This window comes from Paramisgurnus dabryanus, chromosome 12 (assembly GCF_030506205.2).
Source record: "Paramisgurnus dabryanus chromosome 12, PD_genome_1.1, whole genome shotgun sequence".
Taxonomy (NCBI): Eukaryota; Metazoa; Chordata; class Actinopteri; order Cypriniformes; family Cobitidae; genus Paramisgurnus; species Paramisgurnus dabryanus.
The window spans coordinates 36,211,556-36,229,819 of NC_133348.1; the positions used below are offsets into that span (position 1 = coordinate 36,211,556).

Below are 18,264 nucleotides of genomic sequence, written 5' to 3' on the forward strand. Positions count from 1 at the left end.
ACCTATGTGTGTGAAAATAAGCTGCTCTTTATGCACACAGTTGAACTCCTTATTTTATGCAGTCTTCTCTCTCTTTACACAACTCTACCTGGTCAATTTATCACAGTCTATGACCCTTTAGGGCGCACTCACATTATACCAACCAAACCAAACCATGCCTGGGCGCGATTGCCACCCCTCCCTACTCCCCCAGGTGCACGCACTCACACTGTACTTCTTATCGATCCAAGTCCGGGCGCGCTTTCGTCATTAAGATGCGATTGTTTTGAAAAAGCAGGAAGTGAAGCGCTCTCTTAACACTGGAACCCACCGTAATGTTAAGTCTGTGTTTTTTTATTCGGAGTCGTTTGGTGCGCGATTACAGACAGCCCTCTCACATGTCATCATATTGCTTAGTTGATCTGTCACGTGTACAGCTCGGACATTCACGTAACCCCGTTGCGCGCATCAAAAGGTTTTTACGGAGGCAGATGAAGGTGAGTGGTCGCGCAACTGACGTCTTCACCTTTTGAATCGCGCTCAGGCGCGATTGCGCTCACACCACAGCCTTCCGCGCCTGAGCCCAAGTGAACCGCGCTCCGGCCCACCTCTGCAACCCGGCCGCGGCGCGATTAAACAATCCGCGCCCGGGCGCGGAACGAAGCGATCACACTAGTCAAACAAACCAGGCTTTGGGGGTCAAACGCGCCCGAGCGCGGTTTGGTTTGGATAATGTGAGTGCGCCCTAATTATAGAAGCCTTTTCAAAGTGAAGTTGTGAAAAACACTGCTGAGGCGTTATATGACACAAAAAATGCTAGCAAGGAGAATTTTTTTTGTTGTGACCAGTGAAACACAAACACAAATGGCACTAAAACTTTATTTGTGTTGAGTATAATAAATCAGACCTTATTACAGGGTAGGTGTATATTTTGGAGTTTAACAGTTAAAGAACAATTTAGTTTTAATCCATTTGTACATACAATGTTAAGTATTTGGGCACATTCAATGTGTTTTAAAGAGGTCATTGTGTGAGAAGGGATTGTTTGCCAAACACAAAACAAAGAAATGTTATATTATATACAGAGCACCAACAATGCAATCACAGAACCTTTCAGTGCATCAGCACACATTTATAGTAAGATTCTTTTGTAAGATCCTTAGTATTATTTCTTAGTTTATTTTTTATTTGTAGATTTTAACTGTAATTTAATTTTCCAGAATATTTTCAAATTAGCATATAGTGTACAGGACAAAAGAAAATAAGTCCTCTGGCAAACTGTTTATAAGTTAAGTTTTAGTTTTTCAATGGGATTATCACGTTGAGGCAATCAGGAACCCAGTAAAAGAACAGTGAACATTGTCATCCGCATAAATGCCATTGGACTGATCATCTGGAACCTGAATGTACACTGTGTCATGGGCATTTAGCATAAGGATGGAACTGCCAGACATCTGATCAAGGAAACCCTTGTTGTATTCATCATAAAAAAACATGACTGGCTCTCTATTTTTGTAAAGTGCTACCAGTGCATTTGCTCCATTGATATGCATATGGAAAGAAAAATAGTAAATTCCTGGAACCTGACAGGTGAAGATGCCTGTGTTTGGATCATAGTGGTTCTCTCCATTGTACACAATCTGGTTAAATATAATTGGTGTTCCTACAGTGGGATATGCTGTGGTAAGAAGAGCTGTAAATGCTGACATTGGTGCCTTAATCAGCTCATGACTAACAGGCATTAGCATCTCATGTGATTTAAGTGGCATGCTTTTCTCATATTGGTACATATTCTCGCCTGGGGGGCCAGGTGGGCCAGGAGGTCCTGGTGGGCCTGGGCGACCATCATGACCCCTGGCGCCAGTTAGACCAGGAGGACCCTGAGGTCCAGAAATTCCCTTAGTTGTGAGCCCTGCTGGGCCAGGGGCTCCTGGGATTCCTGGAAGACCCTTAAGCCCAGGTGGACCAGCTGGTCCCACTTGACCTGCTGGTCCTCTTGGTCCAGGGATACCATTTTCACCCCTACCACCTGGTGGCCCTTGAAACCCCGGATGTCCCTTATCTCCTGGTTGTCCCTTGCTGCCTGGGATACCTGGAGCACCAGCTAATCCTGGTTCGCCCTTGGAACCTTGATATCCCATATGACCCATCTGGCCTGGGGGACCTGTTGTGCCTGGAAGACCAGGCTTTCCTGTGAAGCCTTGTGCACCTTGTTCACCTTTTAAACCTCTTTGGCCTGGTGCTCCAGTCATTCCAGTATCACCTTTAGGCCCCTGTCCACCCCTCTCTCCCTGAAATCCCCCTACACCCTGTGGACCTGGTGGACCTATTGGCCCAGTAGCACCTGGCAGACCTCTGTTACCTGTAGACCCTGGCTCTCCCTTTTGGCCTATGGCACCTGGAATTCCTGGTATTCCTCTCTCTCCTGGAAATCCAGGTGATCCAGGTTTGCCAGTACCTGGCAAACCCGGAGTTCCTGGTTGTCCTGCTGGTCCTTGTGGACCTTTTTGCCCAGTTGGCCCAGGCAAACCTGGAGCACCATTTTGACCTTGTTGTCCTGGGGTTCCTATCCCAGGTGCTCCAGGATGACCCTTTGAGCCTGGCATGCCCGTAGGTCCTTGTGACCCATCCCTTCCTGGCATCCCTGGCTTTCCAGGCTCTCCAGGAAATCCAGTTGGCCCAGGTTTTCCAATTCCAGGCTGACCAGGCTGACCAGGAGGGCCCTGAAGACCCGCTGGACCTGGGCTGCCAGGTCCCCCTGGAATGCCATAACCAGGTTCACCTTTCTGGCCTGGTAGCCCAGGAATTCCAGACTGCCCCTTTAGGCCAGGTTCTCCACGTGGACCCATTGCCCCAGGAAGTCCGTGTGGTCCAGGCTTTCCAGGAGAAGAAATGCCAGCAGGCCCGGGAATTCCAGGTGGTCCTGGTGCTCCTCTCGCACCTTGGGGTCCTGCAAGCCCTGGATGTCCTTTCTCACCTGGAAATCCAGACATACCTGGTTTTCCAGGTGCACCTGGGCTTCCAGGTTTCCCAGGTGAGGAGTAACCTGTTGGACCTGGTGGTCCAGGTGGGCCCATAGGTCCGGTGTATCCAACACCATTTTTTCCAGGAAGTCCTGGTGGGCCGGGGGGGCCTTGGGGTCCAGGTTCACCTGGGGATCCTGGAATACCAGGTTCACCAACAACAGCTAAAAATAAGACAAAGAATATAAGATATTTGTGACACAACTTTACAATAATAACTTAAATATATCACTTGGTATTAGTTGACAAGATAATTATTGGCACACTGTTGAAAAGTTAAAAACAATGTTTTACAAAAGATTAAATATCAGACTTGGCTTAAATAATGTAATAAATTATCATTTCAGCTCATTATATAAGTTAAATAATTTCAGTTAAATGAAATTTCCAAAGGTTTTGTCTAACTACTGTTTGATTGTGTTATCTTTATTGATAACAATAACACAGGATTAAGTCAGTCTTCAGATGGCACATTTTCTGTGCCTGTTTTCACTGGTGGTTTAGCCAAACATAGAAACCTACTGGATTTTGGCAGATATTTAGTTTACATATGCAATTTTAACAAAGCAGTGCTTATGATCAGAAACTTGACATTTTAATGAATCTAAAAATAGAGAATTAATCTGATTATATATTTTAATCATTATTTCCAATACAAGAGCAAAAACAGCTGATCTATAGTATCGGATTATCTGTTCTACAAATAGACATTCTACGGACCATCAGTAAATTTTCCTAAATTCTCAAATAGGAAACAGTTGGGTTACACTTCATTTCTATAGCGCACTTTAGACATTATGCTAACTATAAATAGCTTTGCAACTACATGTCAACTTTTAGACTTACCCATTCCTTAACCCTACCCCGTCCATCTACTAATACTCTAATGAGTTTTAGTTAATGTGTTTAAAAACGAGAGGTAGTTGACATGTAGTTGCAAATCTAGTTATACTAAAGCTGGGGCCCAGCTTTTTCCTTTTTGAAACAAGATTGCTTGTCCGGAAAGTAAACACCACTAATGTTGTTTTTTTTGGTGTGCCAGCTGTAGTGTAGTAAAATATGTTTTGGAAATTATCAAGTGATTTCTAAGCATGGCTTAGCATATACAGTATGAAAGGCAATTAATAGTGCTAGTATCAAGCATTTTATAAAGTATTAAGCATATTTATTACACATAGACATTTGGTTTTAGGCATGCATATTAATTATAATGGACTACGGATTTTAATGCATTACTACTGTATCTTAATGTAAAGTAAAGCTTTATCAAATGAGCACAAACCCATATTAATGACAGAGATAGTGAAAAAGATTATAAGTAATCAAAGTCTTAGTTTTACTTTTAGTAATATGTACATGTAAACAGCTGTTAACCTATAGAGACAGCCAGACTTATATTTCATTAGTGTTACACTCTGACATGTTAAAGATTGGGAATGTAAATTAGAGTTAAACAAAAGTGGTAAACTCACTCTGAGATTTTTTAGGATAAGCCTGTTTCTTCACATAGTATCTCTCAGGGGTTGCCTCAGCCAGTACCACAAGGAGTAGAATGCTCGCTACACTGAAGTCCATTTCCTGAAGCTAAGCCTGCAATGAATAAAATAAGATAAAAATTGAGAAAAGAAGTAAAAGAAAAGAAATGAGGGGACACAAAAAAAGTGAGACTCAAAATTGGTCATTATTTTCAAGCAGTATATTTCTCTCAGTATATAAAAATAAACATAAGATTGAATTACAAAGCATCAACATCTGTTAACAATCAGAAAGCTTTCAAATAACATTTATAAAATGTTCTTAAAACAAATCCAGTAATATCACACATTTTGCTGGAACAGAGGGTTATAGTGGAGCTCCTCTACCCACCAGCAGGCTAGTGCTTTAGAAGTCAAAGGGGTCAGGCTGTGGTCCCAATCAATCTGTGTGTCCTGTATTATATCTGCATGGGTTTCCAGTCCGTCCTTGGAACTCCTAGAATTCACAGGCATGGATTTCGCTATTTATACAAAATTTGTTTCTCCAGCAGCACCCAGAATCTTCCTCCTCCTACTGTGATGTCAGTCTTAATGAAGGGTATGGTGTCCCTTGGGAATGGTCAAGTGTTTACAATAATTTGGTAGCTCCCGTCATTTAAATCTGGGGTCATATCCTCTTAGGCAAAATATCAAGGAAGTCTTTTGGACTCTATATTTTTTGTGCCAAAACTAAGAGATTTTGCAAAGGCTTGCAAACATACTAAGATAGCCATTTTTAAGTATTTCCTTAATTTACTTTTTTATTTATCATTTACATTCCCTCTCTATATGCTGATTTATTTATTTTAATACATCTTAGGATACTTGTTAATGAAATCTAAGAATGGATTTGGGGTTAATTGTACCCTGAACAGCAGAGCACATATTTGGCCTCATGCACTTCGGAGCTTTATAACAGACTGATATTGTTAAAGTATGTAATATTTATGGTAAAAAAATTACCCAATATGGTTGTCCAGAATAGCATGCATGTGCACAATAAGTACATTGTAACAATTTAACATGTATGTAATAGCTACACTACTTATTTTCTTATGTTAGCAGACAGTAGTTTAAGACACGCTATATAAAGTAGGCCCTTGTTTTACCTTGTAAATTGTCTTTGTTGAACTTTTATAATGAATTTATATGTAAAACTAAATAATAATCATGTAGTCATAAAGTAAAATAAGTGGATGCAATCATTTAATATACACTGATCTGGAAATATTTTACCACCACAACTTTACTAAACATTCAATAATGTGTGTGTGGAACATGTGAAAATAACACCAAAATTAAAATGATGACAGAGTATACGCATACAATATATTATACGTAAGGAATAATTGACGAGACTTTGAATTATTCAGAAAATAGTGCATACCCAAGGTGATAATGCTGCACAATGCTTATACCACTGTTACCACATACATTGCTCTGGTGTTTATTTTAAGACATTTAAGACAGGTTAGGAAAAAAAATTTGAACATTTCTCAACCAATCAGAATAAAGCATTCAACAGCCCAGTGGTATGTTTATGTTTAAGTTATGTATATTTACCTAAAGATGACTGCATGGTTATTGTTACAAAAATGTATACTTACATTCAGAATTACTGCCTCAGAGTGTTTACGCTAATATCTGTGCTAAACTTACTACAAGACTCTTTCATGGGATGGACCCAGGACAGAGAACCAAAGAAATGAGGAAGCATCATTATGAGTTTTAAGAACCAACCCAGTGAAGAATCACTCTCAATTAATTCTTGTATACATATACAGGCAGTTTCATCAGACGCACGCGCGTTGTCACGGGAACTTAACTTTTGGTCTCTGTTTGTTTACTGTCCTGGCTAGTGGCAAAACTGAACTCTGGAACAAATACCTTGTAGAAAATAACACATTTTTTGGGTTCTTAAAGACGGGCAGACAACATGAATCACCGCTATGTGAAGGGAGGTTTGGCAGCGATCTGTAGTTAACATTGTATACATTAATTTTTATTTTTGATAAGCTTTGGCTATTATTTGAACTAAGGTAATCTACTTGTTGTTTATTTTGCTTGTTATCAGAAATAAACTACTGTAAAAGGACTCTTCTCTTTTGCATTCTTCAGTTTAAGGTAATGAAGAACTATGTGCTTTACAGCTAACCAACAGCAGAATCATAATCCTCCTTACACCCCTGTTTATTAAAACAACAAAACTCTCTTTTCTGCTCTCCTTCTCCTGAACCCCAAGGCTAAGCCTGCATGACTACTTAGATTTTTTATTATTTCATTTTTAAGGTAAAACTTGTGTCTCTTTGATATTTGCAGGTATTTTAATAAAACCCTTTATTTTAATTTCTATCCAGAATCAAAACATATAAGATTTTAAGCGCTTTTACATACAATATAATGACTAAGTAGCAAGATTAAATACAATCCATTGACAGTTTAACCCCTTGCTTTTTATAATCAATTCAAGCCAAATGGTGTCGTAATGAGTCTTTTCTGGATTTGCTGTCTGGTGAGGTCATTTACCTCTTCTTTAATGTGGTTTTCCACTGAGGTTGTGTGTAGTCTTGAGTGGGGAGGAGGAGCTGGAAAACGTCTTTTTATAAGTCAGTTCACAGAACTTCTATATTTAAGAAAAACGCACCACAATCACTTTTCTTATGTGATATTGCATTTTGAGTTCACTTTGTTAAAAAAATGTAGAAACAAACCATTACATTTCTGGCACTTGTAGTTTATTAATATATGCAACACAAAATTTCACAATTTCCATGAACTTCATAAACAAGACCTAAAATTTAAGGAAAATGTGCCACGTGTGAGTACTTGCTCAGTTAAGCATGCTGCATTTTCAAAAAATGTGACATATTTTAACATGTCTTTCGGATGAGACGTTAAACCAAGGTCCTGACTCTCTGTGGTTGTTAAAAATCCCAGGATGTCATTCGAAAAAGAGTAGGGGTGTGCCCCGGCATCCTGGCCAAACTGCCCATTGGCCTACTAATCATCCCTCATACTAATTGGCTATATCACTCTATCTCTTCTTCACTAATAAGATGATGTGTGGTGGGTGTTCTGGTGCAATACGGCTGCCGTCGCATCATCCAGGTGGATGCTGCACATTGGTGGCGGTTGAGAATATTCCCCCATTCATATGTAAAACGCTTTGAGGTCTGCAGAAAAGCCCTATATAAATGTGATGAATTATTATTATTATTATTATTATCGTTATAAACTTTAAAGAGGTTTGTGAATGATAGGTGCTGAGGGGGTAACGATAAATCCTGCGATTTGCTTGCAATGCTTCTAAATGAATTATGGTGAAATGCTACATCCACATCTAATTATTACATGTAAAAACCAGGGGGCACTCTCATGCAGAAACTCAATATGCGCAGCAAAAGATATTATTTATATCACTGTTCTTCAAACCTTTTCAAGCATTTTTATGAAAATAAAGAATATTGCTTTATCAAATGCATGATATAGACTCAAACTCACAGTGATTTTATATTAATAAAGACATCCTACTGATCAAAGAGCCATGCATGAAAGAGCTGTGTGTAATGTCACCTTTGAAATTCAGAATCAATATTCACTCTAAAAAATATTGCTTGGACTCAACAAAAAAAAAACAGTTTGCATCAATTATTTTGAGTTAAGACAACTACTTCTGAAATTAATTTCGGTCAACAAACTATAATAAGTTGGATTTACTTAAAAAAATTGTGTTTAAAACTCATTAAAAATAAGTTTTTTCACTTGTTTTTTTTTTTGCATTTTAAATTTGATTCAATCGTGGACACAGATTTACACAAAACTAATAAAATTATTCAAACTTTTTTATTTACCAACACTTGTCAGGTTGCAGAAGAAAACCAGTTTTAGCATTAATATCCAAATGCCATCTAATTAAAACAGCAAGATAATGCTCGGTGAGTCTGTTCTCAACTTGAGCAAATGCTCTATTCTTTAGCACAATGGTAACCTCTTAAAAATCAACAACATAACAGAAAATCTTTTAAATACCAAAAGTACAGAACAATAATCATTAAAAGTCTTCTCATGTTTTCACCTTGATTAGAAATGCATAAAATAACACCATATTTCTAAATTTATACACTCACTATCAAGTCCCATGCAAAGCATGCTGGGAACCTGAAATTATCAAGCTAAATGCATTGAGTTACTAAAACTTAAATAATATTTTAAACAAACTAACACAGATAATTAATTTGAAGTTGCACACAATATTAACTTGATGTAACTGTAACTATCAACATTATTATGTCTGGAAAACTCAATAAAAAACGTTTTCAACTTTAAATCTTTCAATAAATCAATTATTTAGAATTTTTAACTTGCAGCAATACATTAAATTAAATAGTGGCAACAGATTTATTTTTTAGAGTGAATTGGACAGGTATTATTGTGTGTGATGTTACACTCTAATGGTTGCAAACCATTCTGTTTCATATTTGTATCATAATCTAATATTTCTAAAGCTTCGTTCACACCGCCATGGACATTCATTGATTAATTACCTGATTCATCACACCTGTTTGTTATCTAGTCTGTGTGTGTTTTGACCCTTGTCTCTGTCATACTCACTGCCGGATCATTGTCGCAACTTCCACATCTGTACCTGTGTTACATTTGAGTTTTCCTGCGTTTACTTACCCGCCCGTTGTTATCCTTTTTGTATGAACTATGCGATTGCGTCCTAACTCCTGTTCCCAGTCGTGATACATCTCTTTCTATGTCGTCAAGAGGTGTTCCTAGTTCTAGTTGTCCAAGTAACAGTTATAAACATCACTGCTGCTGTCCACTGCAGTATCTGACAAAAGACTCCACTGACATAGATAGTCGCTCCTAAAAGTCACTAATTAATTGACCTATGGCTAAGGCACGTCCACAAACGCGACGAGTAATTACGAGAGTGATACTTGCATGCATAAATAATGGGATAGCTTGTGCAAATCAAGCCACAGTGATTGGTTTTTGGGCCTTATTCATAAGAAAGGACCAGCGCCGCCACTCCCACCACGCACATCACATGGTGTGCATAGGGCACCAAGTACTGAGGGGGCACCAAAAATAGCCCAAATGAAAAATATTATAATGCCGATATTAGCCTCTAAAAAATATTATTTGGCACTTTTTACCCATGTATATGTAACAAAAAGGGGGAACCAGATAATTTAATTGCTGTAGTCTAAAGTATGCCCCCTCGCCTTGGATGGTCTGCGCCAGTTTATCAGACAGTAAGCAACTTTTATGAAAATGGCCCCGAAAAGATAGCAGGAGAAAAGAAAAAAACTGCGAGATGATAATCGTGCATCACTTGCAGGTAAGTCCATGTTTAATCATTCTTTAATACGGGAAATGTGCATGTGCTGCTGCTTATCTTAACGCACCTCGAACTTGCTGACATTAATGCAAACTTGCTGACATTTATAGCAAACTGTTGTTATAATTTATAACTTCGGTGCAAGCTAAATTGAGATTTTACTGTCAAACATTCCCTAGGCATATGCATTTTACAAATAACTGACGCCAGCTAGCTGTTACTTTCTTTAATATCTTGAGCAGTTTGTGTTTTATTTTGACATGACGGTGGTTAATACTTTCTCAGTAACAGTTAACGTTAGCAGTCAGTGCACATGGTAGGCTAACAATTCCTGTAAAAAAAAAAAAAATATATATATATATATATATATATATATATATATATATATATATATATATATATATATATATATATATAAAATGTCATTATGAATGATATAAAGCAAACATTACTGTTGAATTGTGGGTATTTTTTGCACCTCATTCTATTATGCTTTTATATTAGATTCGATTTCTCAAATAGTTAATAAATAAGGAATAAAGAGGGAGAATTATTTATTATAATTATTTAATTTAATTTATTCAAAGTGACATTGAATTTGGGAACATTTTTTTAAATGATCTATTTACTGAAGAAAAGTTAATGAAGAAAAGTTAGCACTTTCAAATCTGTAGTGTGTGTTACTATTATGTGCTATTTTACATAATGTTTACAAAAAATATATATAATACGAATACTTGCAAATGTACTTTTATGTAGAAAGTAATAATACCCAAGTAGTGTCCGCCTCTCAACCCAGTCTCATGAAAAAACGTACCCTGACTACGTTGGTCCAATTTGCAAAACGTAGAGGGATTACAATAATGGCCCTAGAATTGTATGACTGTTACATTTTTTTTTCGCCTATTCTTTTAATGGCCCTTGAATTGTATGACTGTTACGTTTTTCTTTCGTCCAAGTCACGTGACTGTCAAGCTACAGGTGTCGTGAGAACAAAAAACATGGCGGACATTTCTCTCATTTTTAGTGGAAAAATCTATATTGTGAGTTAGTTTCTGCATAAAAATAAGTTTTGATTACATTTCTAGCGAGAAATATATATTTTATTTTCATAATATGCACTCAGTGAATTTACATAATCACTCGCTTGCTCGATGTTACGCAGATTTTTCAGATCTCGCCAGAATAATGTAAAACTGATACGTTTAGGTTGCTATGGTCGCTGCCAGGGCTCGTCACATGACGTCTTCTACAGACTATAATAAATAAGAATAAATAGGAAGAGGCAACAATAAATGATCTATGCCAGCGCAAGTCAATATTTATCTGGCCAGTCAACTGGTTTTTAATTTAAAAAATCCCTCGCAGTCTGAACTGCAACAGCACGGTCTGCGGTGAGTTAAACAACGTTCAACTGCAGGATCAATAGCATTCAGCGGTGAGTTTAACAACCCTCAAATGCGGTTAAAACAACATTCAGAGGGAAGCTTTATTTAAACCGCGTTCAACTGCAGATAAAACAACATTCAGAGGTGACTTTAACAACGCTCCACGGCGCGTGGGAGTAGCATTTTAAGCGTTTTCTGATCATGTAGGTAAGTGCTTTGATTAACTTTAGACGTGATGCATGCTGGGTGGCAAATATTTTTTATCAAAGGCTCGTTGATGGTAATAAATATACATATAAATATACATTTTACTATAATACGATTGTGTTCGATTAATTAATGGGTTGTTTAATTATTAATTTGTTTATTTAAAATCCTGTAATTTAACAACTCTGACGTCATCGAATGCGACGATGCCAAGGTCCATTGCGATTTCCACTCGGTAAGTTGATGGAGATAATTCTTACATTTACACAGCAAAGAAATGTTTAATGTGACAATAGTTGTGTTTGGAACATTCTAATGTATAAGGTAGCAATCTTAGGATGGTAAATAATATAAGTCATTAAACAAATAACTTTGTTGCACCACATATGCATAGGCTAATAGCAAAAGTAGCTAATTAAACTATTTTTTGTCGCAAATAAGTTGATAATGCAAGATACAGGGAAATGCAAGATTTTCAGTAGCGATATGTTACCTATATTACACTAGCTCGCAACAATTAAGCCTCTTTTAGCCAACATGATCAGATGAAGAACAGTGTTGCCAGATTGGTTTGTTTTCCAGCCCAGTAATTACTTAAAATCCACACAAAATTATACAATAAACTCCCAGAATGATCTATAATAAACAATACAACTTAATTCATACCAGCACTACTTTTGTGGCTTGTCATGTTTTAATATGAAATAATAAATAATTTAAGTGCTCTTTCAGATATTATATAGGAGCCTACGATAGACACTGTGAATGTAAAATTATTTTCCATTTCTGTACTTTCCCTTAAAATAGCAAAATTTCACCTGCCCAAGCCCATTTTAATACACATAGTACAACCCAGAACCAACTAAATGGGTGGAAAACATTCTGCCTGACAAGACTGATGGAGAATACTGGTGAAAATGTAATGCTCTTTATCTCCTACAGCACACACACACACACACACACACACACACACACAGGGGGAAATCTGTCCTTAAAAGCAAATGCTGGTCGTATGATCTGTATCCACACATCCATCCAGTAAAACCTTTCATAGAAACTGCCAGTAAACAATAAATACGATAATTGTTTATAAACAAATAATATTATGCTCATAAAAATATGCCGATTTAGCTGTTTTATTTATTCTGCTATATATTATTACAAAAATGTGATTACAGTACAGAATATATATGACATAAACTGCTTCACGTTCACAAGGTCACGTTCTTTCTGATCCCATTTTTAAACCCTAGTTAGTGTGTAATGTTGCTTTCATAGCATAAATAATACCTGTAAAATGATAAAGCTGAAAGTTCACTGCCAGTCGATTTATTTTCTTTAACAGAATTCGCCTTTCAAAGCCTACAGCGAACGGCCGGTTTGGACTTCAGCCCTCTACTTTCTGCTTTAATGATGTCACTAGAACAGTTTTTTGACTAAACTCCGCCCACAGGAATACATCAGTGGCCAGCTAAGCTAAAGGCAAGCTAATCTGCTATTGAATCACAACACACTAAACAAACTACACAATCACAACAAACTACACAATCAGAACTCGTTACTCATTTCTGAAGGAGGTACTTCACATAACAAGGAAGACTTCAGCCCATTTTTAGGACAGTGAAAACAGCGCTATAGAGATAAGTAAATTATGTGAAAAATACAACGTTTTTTTGAACGTGAAACATGAACACGTTATATTGCGCACTATAAACACAATCAAAGCTTTAAAAACACAGAAAGAACGGGAGCTTTAATGTTCATAACAGTTCTAATTGTGTTTGTCCGTTCTTTTGTTATTTTTTAAATTAAAAAGCAAATAATTTTAAAATAAGCAAATAATTCCAACTCATATCTCTCATCTTACCTCCTTGGTACCATCTAGTGCGTAAGAAACAATGTAATCATATTTTCATAAAACGAAAACAATATAAAAAATAGTTTAATATGTTTATTATGGTTTGATAAAATAACTTACAATGTGTTGTATGAGAAAGATACTGCTGACTGTCAGACCACATGAAGCATGATGTATCGCCATAAAAACTAAAATTGAATTTTTTATTAAAAATTGTTGTTTAAAAAAACACCAGAGGGACAATTTAGACCATTGCCTGAAAAAGTTAAAAACACAAAGTCTTCTTGATATATTCACAAACTCTCGACTGACTATCCCATTGTAAAGATACTGGTATGTCTCTGTGCTTTTATAGTTGCACACTGAAGACACGTCACCCCCGATTAACAACACAAAATCACTGAATATATCTTCATATGATATATCAAAACACTTTAATCCTCACACTGGTTCATACATGGCAGGTGTAGTAAATATTTACAATTACTGTTAAAATCATGTTTTATGTGTGCTTCCACGATACTGTTTTCTACCGGCTGGTTATTGAAACGGAGGTCTTGCACAAAGAAGGGAAATACGTCAAATCACTTACGTCCACATTCAAAAATAAGGTGGATACAGTTCAAGACTAATATTTCTTTTAATCTTTTATGGTAACACCTCATTTACTTGTTCATTTCAGGTGCGAGCCAAGCCAATTTTATTTATTGGGAAACAGGATAAAAAGGCTTCGAATAAGTGGGTTGCATATATTATTACCCATTGGCACCCCACTCCTGTCACTACAATTTTTTGGAGGAGATGCGGAGGGCTTTATCTTGACAAAAGGTCAGAGTAATGTTTATGTTTATAAATTTAGGATTTAAAATACATGTATATTCCTTTGTTGATATGTACAGATTTTATGATGAAAGTAAACTTGTATTATAGCAACCTCCACAGGACAGCAGCCTGAGAGCCTTGCCATGGAGCGGCCTGAGAGCCCTGCTGTGAAATGGCCGGAGAACCTCACCAAGAAGTCTGAGGCTATATTTGTACTAAATCTTGTTCTTCTGTCTTCTAGACTCTCTCCAACCTCTCTTGCTCCTACTACCTCTACTGCTTTTACAACAATTTTCTCTCTACTTTTTTTCCCCACCTCCACTGCCATGCTCTAAGTTTTTGCCACAGAGGAAGAGGAAGATAAAGAAATCTACCTCTTCCCACTATACCACACTTGTCTCTCTTCAATTTGCATCTGTCTCTTCCAGTTCTAAATCTCAGAAGTGGCCACTGGTGAAGAACAGAATAAAGTATAACTTTTCCTGTTACATCTTACTCCACAATTTGCTCCTAGTCAAATATGTCTTCATGTTAATTAAATTCATTTAGCTAACCAGGTATTTGTTAGCCAGTTCACAGTGTTTTAGAGCCCAATGTCCAAGGACTGTGGTCAATGTAAATTCCTGACTTAAAGGGACACTTCACTTTTTTTTGCTAATTTTCCAGCAGTAAGTTTTACCGTTTTAGAATCCATTCAGCTGATCTCCGCGTCTGGCACTACCTTTTTTAGCATAGCTTAGCATAATACATTAAATCTGATTAGGCCATTAGCATCGCGCCAAAAAATAACCAAAGAGTTTCGATATTTTTCCTATTTAAAACTTGACTCTTCTGTAGTTACATCGTGTACTAAGACAGACGGAAAATTAAAAGTTGTGATTTTCTCAGCTGATATTTCTAGTAACTATACTCTTATTCTGTCGTAATAATCAAGGACTTTGATGTCGTAACATGGCTGCAGAAGGCATAATGATATAACGCAGTGCCCGAAAATAGTCCCCTTAGTATCTTTCAATAGCAGGGGACTTTTTTCGGGCACTGCGTAATATCATTTTGGTTGATTGACAAAAACAAGCACAAATTTGTTTGACACTAATGGAAAGGACTGCATATCACTTCACATAAATATGGACTCATGTGATTCACCTACAAAGCATGGCATTCATGGCTTAATAAACTTTTTGTCTTTTCATCATTTCAGGTTGCTGAAAATGTAGTTGGCAGAAGGTTTCCTTTTCGATAAAATAACTGAGGAACAGATAAATGAGGTAAAATGTTATTTACTAAGATGAGTGCTTGTCTTAGTGACTGATTCTGACCTTTCAAAGATAATATCCAGTAATTGCTTCAACAGGTAAATAATTATTAATTGTGTTTTGTCTGTGTGTGTGTGTGTGTGTGTGTGTGTGTGTGTGTGTGTGTGTGTGTGTGTGTGTGTGTGTGTGTGTGTGTGTGTGTGTGTGTGTGTGTGTGTGTGTGTGTGTGTGTCTGTGTGTCTGTGTGTCTGTGTGTCTGTGTGTGTGTGTGTGTGCGTGCGTGTGTCTGTGTGTGTGTTTGTGTAGGGGAAAGCCGAATTGAAAGTTCACTGGTTACGTGCTCTGTGTGGTAAGTCATGTTTTATTACCTTATTATGTTTATTCTATTGAAATGCAAATAGTCCATTCCATAACCAATACAGTGTAGGCAGTGATGTCTGTTAGATAAAGTTCCCTGGACATGTTGATCCTGACAGCAAAAATAAATAGTATTTAAAGAGTTAGTCTGGATTTAAACAGAGGGTGATCCTGAATCTGGAATGGGAGATGATCTATCTTATCTGTATGTAGAATAATCTATTAACATCCTGGAATTTTGTGAAGTGGATACAGTCAGGGTTCCCACAGAGCATGGAATTTCTGGAATATCATGGAATTTTAAAGGTCTTTTACAGACATTAATAGTCAATCATAATATCAGGGATTTTTGTTTGTTGCTTTAAGGTTTAGTTTCCATTTATGAACAGTTATTCAGCTTGTTAACTTGTATTACAATAGTAGGAGTGATTTATGCACAAACAAATACAAATGTTAGCATCTGAAACACTAAGCATGTGATAATTTAGTACTATTTCTGATAGGAGATCTGGTTTTACTTATGCTGGAAATGTGATTTAATAAAACGGTTGTATATTACATATTGTAACAATACATCCGTTAAGAGTCAAATTAATAACATTTCATCTTATTTTGGGATTTTGTTTTACCAATAATTAATACCTCTGTTTTGTCAGAATGCATCATGTTAGGATGATGCTGGAATTTGGTCTTGCAGTATTACTGTAATAATAAATGTGAGGAAGAGGAGAGCAATGATGAGTGGAAGTGATGCAGACACTATCCTTATCTAACGTGCCAGATCTGGAACACATGAAAACATGCAGAAATTGTTTAACTTATTCCGCTTATATAAAATAGCTTAGTTACCTTAACAAATAGGAGAATATCCTTAACTCACTAATGACAACTTAATAATTCATTTTAATAAATACATTTTGAAATCACTACATTTGAAGGTACATCCCTTCTGGAAAAACCAGCACACAAGCCAGATGGGAAAGTTGTGTTTTGGTGCTGGTTTGCTGGTGACCATGGGAATTATGCTGGTGTATGCATGGGAATTATGCTGGTGTATGCTGTTTTTTTCAGCAGGGATGGCTTTCAATATACAGGAACTGTATGGATATTTATTTTAAAGTACTATTTTAACTACAGTCACCAGAAAATGTTGAGAAAAATATGCCAGCTAAGTACAAGTACCTCACATTTGTACTATGTGTTCTAATGACATTATCTGCACTTATATTACAGTGGAAAAACCTGGGATGACACATAGGAGCCTGCCAGCGAATTCCAACACAAGTCCCCACATCCCAACCAGTTTTCAGCATGACAGCCTACACCTTTACATTATCAAGCACCCTTCAACTGTTTAATTTTGAGTGTCTTTGCTTGCTGTTCTTTATTAAAGTTTTTGCACAGTACCCAGTCTCTTTTCTTGAATTTTGTCTTTTTAAAAACTCTGTATTTGTCATGAACTAAACAGCAGACAAGAAGTGTCCCATGCAAGATCATAAGGTAAAGATTTGTTTGTCATAATTAAATTCCCAAAGGCATTTTAATTAAAGATTTTTGAAGCACAGCATGGGTAGTACAGTTTAGGTAAGTCTACTTTAACTATTTGTGTGGTATGCCAGCCATGAATAAGTACCAAAAAGTCTCCCAAAGCTACTTAAATCTCACTTAAATTTTGTAGTCCTGATTGAAATGTTCAATTACAATATTAAATAAGAGTTACTTTGACATTTATAATTGTTATTAACCAATTGTAATTTACTTACATTTATTCAGAGTAAAACAATAAAAATTTAGTCATTCTAAATTTAAAACAGTAATTCAAATATATTTTATTTTTGTATATTTCTTTAAAGGACCTAAAATATATTTTTTGGTAGCAGCCTGCATGCTGCAATAACTTTATTTTATTTTGCAAGCAAAAATGAAACATTTTGAAATATTGTAGCCTATTTATTTCACATTCAGTAGGCTATACATTTGGAACAAGTATATAATATTAGTAACCTTCAGGTTTATACTATTGAAACCAATAGGTATTTGCTTAGATAACTGAGAAAACCTTTTTTCCTGTTTCATTTAAGTGTGTGTTTCTGCGTGTGTAATAAACATTATAATCGTACCTACAGCGATTTACAGCGGTGCTGATAATTTACATTCAGGAAGAACGTGCACGTGATTACCATTTATAGACGTGTGACGTTTCCTTGGCGTTAAGCTTTGGTTGGACTAACTTTAATTCAAAAATAATAAGTGATCCGTTTTGCAAACTATGTTTTGCTGTTGTTATGACGTTAGTAATACTGTCAGTTATTGTAAGGTATTGCTATGTTAAAAGAAATTACCCGATTATCGAGATGCTAACCCTATGGTATAACTACACTCTTCAATGAACTACAATTTACAACGCCATGTTTTCCCGTCCCATCGATAGAATGACAATGGCTTATGGGCAATGTAGTTTAAAAACGTTTAGTAATGGAATTAAATAAATACAATCTTTAATGAACAAA

General features: G+C 36.5%; 1 protein-coding gene and 2 long non-coding RNA genes across 3 annotated transcripts; 2 read left to right on the top strand and 1 right to left on the bottom strand.

Annotated features, from left to right (window-relative positions):
- Nucleotides 1-895: 895 nt before the first annotated feature.
- col10a1b (collagen, type X, alpha 1b) lies at nt 896-4,967 on the bottom strand. The gene is made up of 3 exons (XM_065263758.2): nt 4,869-4,967; nt 4,475-4,592; nt 896-3,166 (listed from the first exon to the last, which is right to left on the bottom strand). The coding sequence occupies exons 2-3, from the start codon at nt 4,575-4,577 to the stop codon at nt 1,296-1,298; spliced, it is 1,974 nt and encodes a 657-aa protein (XP_065119830.1). The 5' UTR covers nt 4,578-4,592; nt 4,869-4,967; the 3' UTR covers nt 896-1,295.
- Nucleotides 4,968-10,723: 5,756 nt separating this feature from the next.
- On the top strand, nt 10,724-15,051 carry LOC135745456 (uncharacterized). Its single transcript, XR_010531245.2, has 3 exons — nt 10,724-11,696; nt 14,002-14,147; nt 14,250-15,051. It is a non-coding gene; the product is annotated as an uncharacterized lncRNA (long non-coding RNA).
- Nucleotides 15,052-15,681: 630 nt separating this feature from the next.
- LOC141283067 (uncharacterized) lies at nt 15,682-17,160 on the top strand. The gene is made up of 2 exons (XR_012338058.1): nt 15,682-15,746; nt 16,988-17,160. It is a non-coding gene; the product is annotated as an uncharacterized lncRNA (long non-coding RNA).
- Nucleotides 17,161-18,264: the final 1,104 nt, after the last annotated feature.

Bases quoted from the DNA above. Each gene is read 5' to 3' on its own strand.
- col10a1b (XM_065263758.2), bottom strand. From the start codon at position 4,577: ATGGACTTCAGTGTAGCGAGCATTCTACTCCTTGTGGTACTGGCTGAG. The intron at 3,167-4,474 runs GTGAGTTTACCA...TCTTATTTTTAG, and splicing joins TTATCCTAAAAAATCTCAGA to CTGTTGTTGGTGAACCTGGT.